Source organism: Apis dorsata, unplaced genomic scaffold (genome assembly GCF_000469605.1).
Source record: "Apis dorsata unplaced genomic scaffold, Apis dorsata 1.3 scaffold_194, whole genome shotgun sequence".
Taxonomy (NCBI): Eukaryota; Metazoa; Arthropoda; class Insecta; order Hymenoptera; family Apidae; genus Apis; species Apis dorsata.
Genome location: NW_006263478.1, coordinates 52,767 through 61,383, shown reverse-complemented (window position 1 = coordinate 61,383; position 8,617 = coordinate 52,767). Strand labels below are relative to the sequence as shown.

Genomic DNA, 8,617 nt, shown 5'->3' with positions numbered 1-8,617 from the left:
TATATATATATATATATCCCTTAAATCGATTTAAAATAGACAGGATCGATAAATTTAATCGGAAATGTGAGTGCAAGATTTATTGCTTGCTTTTTACGTTGTACTCGTATGGTTATATTTTTATTATAATTAGCCAATTTAGGTTCAATTTGAACTACTCTTCTTGGACAGTTTCGTAAAAATTCGTAGGGTTTCAGGCTCCAAAAATTAAATATCGTATTCTAATTCAATGGAAGAACTAATCGTATCGTTTAAGTTAAGAGGAAATACTTCAATTTCTCGTCTCCTAATCTAAAAATTTATTAATTTTACAATACAATAATTTTAACAAAATTGAAACGACAATAAATAACTTTACAAATAACCTCATTTCGAATAGTTTTGATTACACATTAATTTTACATAATTTTATTATATTTTTTTTTTAAAATTCCATTCATGTATAGAAATGATTAAAAGAACGAGAGCAATAATAATAATATTGCTAACATCTTTGGACATTAATTAAAAAATTAATCCTATTTCAACTCGAAAGCCACGATGCACGCCCAAAAAGCCGAGAAATTTATTACACTCGTCGTTTATTACGCAATCATCAATCTCCCCCTTATCCTTATCCACCAAAGCAATCTCGAATCGAAAAACGATCACGATCCCTGGCAAACGTTAAAATTCTCTCGGTCACGAGTCGGTGGAACGACGCGAGGCTCGCAAGAAGGAAGCCGAAATCCTCTAAATCAGCGGGTTGAGCGCGGAAAAATCGTTAGCCGTGGTCCCGGGAGGAAAGTCGCGAGGATCCGTCTGGCAAACAGAAGTTGCGCGGCCGTATTATTCGCGGAAAACGGGGGCGAGAACGGGATTGGAAGAGGAAACGGATACGTCAGCAATGGCGGAAAAGTATCGAACAAATCGCCGTTTTATGCCGTATTCGCGGATATAAATAAAACCGGTCCGCGGGATCGAAGTTCGAAGTATCGTAAAGACACGATATCGCGACCCTTCTCAACGGAATACGTCTCTCCGTGGATATATATACTTCCTTTCTTTTCCATTGCTCTTTTAATCTCGCTCAAATATCACCCAGAGATTACGTCCATGTGTTTGCGGAATATTTTTATTGGATACGTCATTTTATTTGAAATGGGGGAGAGATGACATGGTTGTGATGATTAGATACCTTGTGTACAATTATCAGGGGGATGTTCTAAATTTGGGCAAGATAAATTTTTGTTTCGAATATTTTTAAGAATATTTTTGAATTTTTGACAAATAAAAATAATAAAATTATTTGAACACGTTAATAAATACGTGATAAAGAATTCTAAAAAAGTATTAAATACGTATAAATTTTAATAATTGCATATAATTGGTTCAAGTTTGAACGATTTAAAGGTTAGAGAATATTTTTCAGGAACGAATTAAACGAAACTCGATTGAAACGTACGATTTCTTCAACGACGTTACATAAATTTGCATGTTCAATTACGAGAGCAGAAATGTATCAGAGATTACGTTCATGTGTTCATGAAATTTTTTCATTGAACGCATTGATTTGTTTGAAATGAGGGAGAGATGATGACATGGTTGTGATGATTAGATACCTTGTGTATAATTATCGGGGGGATGTTCGAAATTTGGATAAATTTTTGTTTCGAAAACTTGAGAATATTTTTGAATTTTTGAATGAATAAAAATAATAAAATTATTTAGATACGTTAATAAATATGTGATAGAGAATTCTAGAAAAGTATTTGGAACACGTATAAATTTTAATAATTGGAAATAATTCAAGTTTGAAAGATTTAAAGAATATTTTTCAGGGACGAATCAAGCGAAATTCGATCGAAACGTACGATTTCTTCAACGACGTTACGTAATTTCATGTTCAGTTACACGAGAGCAGACATGTATCATTTCCTTACGCGAGGCCACGTTTTGCATCGGATTCGATGCTAGTATTCTTAGCCAATCTATAAATACGCGAAGTGGAGTTCGCTACCAGCAATGTAACGAGGTTTTAACGATATCTGCAAGTATTCTATTTGAAGTCGAGGAGCAGCAGATCCAGACGGATCCGATTTGAGAAATAGAACGCGCGACCCTGAACGAGTGAATTGTTTGAGAAACAAATATAAGAATATATTCTTAGAGATATGAGATTCTATCCTATAATGAGTAAATACATCGATATGAGAATATTCACACGAATATTGATTAATAACAATCATCGAAACTAAACACTATTACGATATCATACAGTAAAAGAATCATACAGTAAAACGTCAATTATGTAAATTAATTAAAAGAAATTACTGGAGATGAATGTTGCATTTTCCAAAATGCGAACACTCTTTTCACCTTTTATTCGAATAATCGATCACGGCTTCAAAAACCGAAATTCAAAGAATTTCGAATTAAAATTCTACAGTGACAAATATCAAACATCACAAATTTCGAAACGCCAATAATCGCTATACATATACAAATATCCATCTCCCAACGGTTTCGAGTAAATTTGAATACAAATTCCAGCGCGTGATGGAAAAATCAACGCTTTTGAAAATAAATATTCCATTTCCAAAAAGAAAAAGAGACGATACCCATCTCTCCCTCTTTTTCTCTCTCTCTCTCTCTCTCCCTCCCTCCACGCGTCCATCGCAAACCAGCGATAATAATCGCATCTAACATTTGCCCAGGCCTGTAATTACCGCGAACAAACGATCGATATCCATAATGCAGGCCATAATATCGCGTCATTACGTGATTACGATAATGGAGCAAGACGTAGGATAGCCTCGTAACCTCGTGACGCGTCCCATATCCGACCACCATATGCCACGGGGATTCCATCGGTGTTGAGAAGCGAGCAACTTCTCCAACCTCTCGAGATCCATTCGGGTCGGATGCTCGCGAGCATGCTCTCGTGAAATTAACCAAGGCTCCCGGACTGGTTGTTTAACGGGCGGAGATTAATCGCGTGTCTGACTCGCGGCAAAAGTTCGGGACACGACGTGGAAACGTTATGCTGTAAATATCGTCCCGTGACAACATGATAATGGAGGCGGAAAACGCGGAGAGAGTTGAGCGAGATGGAGCTTGTCGACTTGTCTTTACTTCCTCTTCTTCTTTTTCTTCTTTCGATCAATCGAAGCTGAATGATGTTATTTAGAAATCGTTGAAATTATTGTTCGTTCTTCTTGAATTAAATTTTGTGAGATGGTTTTATTGTTAGATATATGAAGGAATACGCGTTGGATAGAGTTTCTTTTTGGATTATATTGTGGAAGAAGATGAAGAAGGAATAGGATATTTATTATGGAGAAATATTATTATGGTTTCGTAATAAATTATCGAGTAAATTTTGAGTGGACTGAGAAGTTAATTATAAGGAATAGAAATGGTAAAAGAGTTTAAAAGTTTGAAAGATGTTTCATGAAAATTGGAAAGAATGTTTAAGAATATAATAATTATCCTTGTCGTATTTCAATTACGAGATTCGTAACTTTGTTTAATTCGATTAAATAGTAGAGAATAATTTGTGCAATATTGAATATTTAAAAGAAAGATAATTAACAAAATTACTTCTTAACAACAAAATTACTTAAAATTCAATAATTCATTTTCTTACACTCGTAGCCAAAATTACCAATATCTCGTCTTGCACGCACAATTGTACCATTCGCAATTGCATCAAAATTGTTGCAATGGTAATAACAGTAATCAACGTAATAATCGATTATCGTTCGCTTTTGCAAATTTCGCGATTCGATGTGTTAATTATTCTTCGTATCTCGCAGCAATTTCTCGATCATTAATTCACTTTAGAAACATCGATGATCGAATCATTGCTTATCGAATATATATCGAGCAACTCGTTCGAATAAATAATCGCCATAATTCCTTTCAACCGTTTTGAATCGCTATTCTTTCGCTTATGCTCGTTGTTATTATTCGAAACAACATTACCGCGGCGTACTATTATCGCTTGTTAAATAATATTTAAGCGTATGGGAAACGTGCATTAATTAGTGTGTAGATTAAATATGCTTCATTAAGGATGGCGCTGATTTTGCCTAATTATCCGTGAACATTTGCAGCTTCCTGCTCTCCAGCAACTGGTCTCCATATCGCATCCCTCCCTCCCCGCTAACATGTTTCGACGTTATTACGATAACGACTCTGCCAACATGCATAATATTATAATCCGTTAGACTCGTTACACCTCTAACAATTTGGACAACGCTGGAAACGAGAATAATCGTTGTTTACGCTCCATCTACTTTTGTATATTTCAAGAATAACAGAAAATCGTGAAAATTTTCCAAAAACCACGAAAGAGTTTCTAATTGCTTTCAGAAAAAAAAAAAGCTCACCTCTCAAATCAAGAATCAAGAAACAAAAGATCCAACGAATCATGGGTGCCCATATACCAAACTCATCCGCGAAATCGCTCGAAATTTCACAGAAACGAAACGTTTCCAAAAGGATCAAAAAGAAAAAAAAAGAAAAGAGAAAAAAATTCCCTTCCCATTTGAAACAATATCGACAACGTAACGATCCTCCACCCCGTATCATCTCGATTCTCGTCAGTTTTCAATGATCACGACTCGAAACGATGGTCTCGCCTCGAAAAAAACATAACGATCCTCTTTCGTCAGGATTCCCTTTCGCGAGGGGAGATTAATCGCTCTTTGATGCGTCGTCGCTTTTCCCCAACCTGCAATCCGCACTTCGTCCAACCAAATTTTCCCTATTTTTCTCTTTTCTCTTTCCTTTTTTCCTTTTTTTTTTTCTTTTTTTTTTTTATCTTTCCATCGTACTCGTTCACCTGATCCCCAACCGCAGCCGATTGCCACCACGGCGCGTAACGAGCGCGCAGACCACGCGTAAACGCGGGCCGCGGTCCGCCTCGAGTGTCGAATGCGCTCTCGTGGCCGAGATCGAATGCAGTTTCCCTGTCCTCGCGGGGATCGAGGTCGTTAACAGGCCGATTTGTTTCGTCGATCCTATTCTACTGAGATCGGGAACGATTCGCCACCAGGGAGAATTCTTACTCGTGGTTACCGATCGATGGTAGGGTAGATATAGGTATATTAATCGTTCCGTATACCCGTTGTTGCTGTTTTTAGGGGGAAATTTGACAAAGGATTCGCCGAATCTAAGTCACATCGAATTGAAGGAAGAATGTTTCGTGTTTGTCGAGAATTTTTCATGGTATCACGTCTCAAAGATGACGTAAGATTATTACGCGTACATATTGTTACGTATATATCCATAAAAAAAATTCAATTTACCGTTAATCGGTAAGGTAACCCATTCGTAACTATCGATAATAACGAAACGTTCGCCTCACGGTCAATGCCGGAAATATGAAGCCGAACTAACTCTGCTAAATTCATGAACACCGAATATTCTGGAACAAAAGATCGTATAGTGAAAGGGAAGCGTTGAATATCGGCCACCATCGGAATGTAAGTTGTACCTTTGTTCCGTCTGTGGATGAAACCGGGCCGGATGAACAATCGGCTCGCATCTTAATTACGCCCCCCTCCCATAATTTAACGGGAGTCGGTGTCGCCGGTATTCGCGAAATGCTCGCGTGCCAACGGATTACAGTTGATGCAAGCGAATACGAACGACGATTACCGCAAACAATGCTGACGATATCGAGCGTTATGCCCACTCCCCCTCCTCCCTCTTGTACAAGAGGTTGCCGCTTGCTGGTCGCAAATGATCGCCCTCGAATGCCTCTCTTTGACTCGAAACGTGGAAATAATTTCTCGTTAATGGTTCACAAGGATTCGCGTATCGATGCCAATTTTCGTTTCTGTTTCGATAATTCGTGGAACTCGATCGATGCCTGTTTTTGCCTCTGTTTTCGGCTATTTCGAGCTTTGCTTTTGTGTCAAAAGATACGCGTACATCCCCGGGATGTTTTTCACCCCTGTCGAAGGAATTTTAATTATTTCTTTCGTTCGATATTGTGAATTTGAACTTTCGAGGATTTTTGTATGCGTGTATGTGGATGTGTGTGTATGTGATATTTTATAATTGTCGATGATGAAAAATTTTTGAGAATTATGTGGTCATTCGTTTAAGGATCGGTAAATTTTTAATTTTTCGTAAAGTATTTCTATAAAATTTATTTCCATGTTCAAAAACAGTTTAATTTTATGCATGAATTTCTCTTCTAATTTCAAAAGACACGATGAAAATGTTACATTTGCAATTAACGCATACTCGATTCGAAGTTATTCTAAAATTAAGTTCCATGTTTACACGGGACCGTGCAGTGTTTTACAATAATTGCATGTATTATAAATGTACAACGTGATACACGATACCCATGTTGCTGACTATAACATGAAACGAGAGAAATTCAAATTTTATCTAGCTAGTAGATATTTGTATTAAAATTTTGCACCCTTTGGGATACGCTATTTACATAGTCATTATTACGACCTATTAATTTTTTAACATTCTTCATAATCATATAACGTACTCTTCAAACAATTAAATGCACGCAAACTGTAAATAACAATATAAAAAAAATAATATATTTAAAAAATATTTACATCATTCACATTCTAGAATTGAATTAAAATTAACAATCTCTCGTTTCTATTTTTATATATCAAAAAAATAAAAACGTGTATCTTTTTTTTCTTAAAAATTATGTTTGCCACACAGTCGTAACACTTACCCACAAAACGTATCCAACCACGCAAGTAAGGAAGGCGATCATAATTCCGTAAACTGTCGGCAAAGTTTCCTCGCTGGACTCCCCTTTCTCCATGTTATTAGTTCACCTCAAACTTCAAAATCACGAATTCTCACCCCCTCGCGACGCGATCACCATCGAATACGAAATTTCGTTCAAATTATAGAGAAATATCTATAATTATGCACAACGTTTATTAACCGCAAACGAAACTTTAAGGGGTTGATTTCACCTCCTCCAACGCTATACTATACCCATATTCGTACGAATTGTAATTTCCATTCAACTTTCAAATCGTATAAGTGTATTTCCCTGTAATACGAATCGCACGAGGAGAAATACATTCTTGAAATCGAGAAAGATGAAAGATTCGTACTAAGGAAGAATTATACGAATCGTTGCAATTATCGTTAAAAGATATCGAGCGATATCCTTTCATAGAGCTATGTGTTAACATAATAATAATAGGGAAAGAATAGGAAGGAAAAGGCGCGATACGATCTTTCGTAAGGCGGGTTTTAAACCAATCGTAAAAACGAACCCCCCTGGCTATACGGCCAGTTTCCGTAAAAATCCCCAAGTGCTCAACGCAAATCCTTCTTATCGAGAGAAAGGAAACTTTCATCTCCAACAAATAGCGACACGAATCCCCGTTGTCCAGCAACAGTAAATCGATAAATCTGGCTGCTCTGCAGTTATTTGCCGGAAAAGCGTTCGACCAGGAAACATGAAAAGCGAATGGAAGAGGGAAGACGCCGAGAAAGAGGGAAGGAAACGAAGAGGGGGAGGAGAAAAGCCATTGAAGAATAGTAAAAGAGGAGGAGAGGGATAGAGCAAGGATTGGATGAGAGAGAAAAGGAAACGAATCTAGTTGGCTTTCGAGAAGGAGGAAGGAGGAAGATTTATGATGGTCACTTTATCGAGAGCAACCCCATACTCGATCATTTACGAGCTTACGAAGAATTTTCTTTTTTCTTTTTTTTTTTTTTTTCGTGCAAGCTACGTCATTCCAACATTCCCTTTTCTTCCTCCACGATCGAGAAAGTGAGCTGGCATAAACGTGACCTTGATAGAGGCTGCGTTCCTCTCGATAAACTCGTATCGATATAGGGGCGATTGGAGAGAAGAGGTGGATGAGAGAAGCTTGGACAGGTATTAATGATTCTTTTATCGCGTGGAAAATTTGATTCGCCATGAGACAGCGTAGTTTTTCAACGTTCGACGCTCAAAGGGGAGAGAAAGAGAGAGAGTTATGGTTTTGGTGTCTTTTTCCAGGCTTTAAAGTAATGGATTTCATTTTTATAGTCATATCGGGGGGAATGATATTATCGTGATATATGATCGAGGTGACGCAGGAACGGAAAATTAATTCACGAATTGTTTCCAAAACGAATCTTCGAATAAAATATCCCTAAACGAGAAGAAAAGCTTATTAATATATCAATGGAAATTTCATTACGATTTAATCACGCTCGCACAATCAAAAGAAACCTTGAAAATCATCATCTTGTCACCTCTTCCAACGAAATCAACACTGTCGAAAGTATCCAAATCCCTCGTTATCGTCCATCATCGAAGCCACACGAGCTTTATTTTTTTCCATCAGATCAAACCCATCCACCGAATTCTTAAAACAAAACTTCTCAAAACGGAATCATGCCACCGATCCCCATATCTTCACTCTACTTCTGATCACTTGTCCACTACCAACAACAAGAGTAACAGATCCCGACATCGAAGCAATCGGGACACGAATCGATCGTTCATCGTGGAAAATTGGTGGAACCGTGGTAACGCACCGAACACTCCCAATGACGAGGGATCGACACTGACTGATCGACAGTGGAAACCTTCTTCTCTCCGCCTATTTTTAACGGAAAGGTCAAAGCCGATCGA

The 8,617-nt window shown here is 37.5% G+C and overlaps 1 protein-coding gene across 1 annotated transcript in view; it reads right to left on the bottom strand.

Moving 5' to 3' along the window:
- Positions 1-6,875, bottom strand: part of LOC102677006 (ras-GEF domain-containing family member 1B-like) — a 289,681-nt gene extending 282,806 nt beyond the window's left edge. The window contains exon 1 of the mRNA XM_006614597.2: positions 6,704-6,875. Coding sequence (XP_006614660.1) covers positions 6,704-6,796 — 93 coding nt within the window. The 5' untranslated portion in view covers positions 6,797-6,875. The remainder of the gene's footprint in view (positions 1-6,703) is intronic.
- Positions 6,876-8,617: the final 1,742 nt, after the last annotated feature.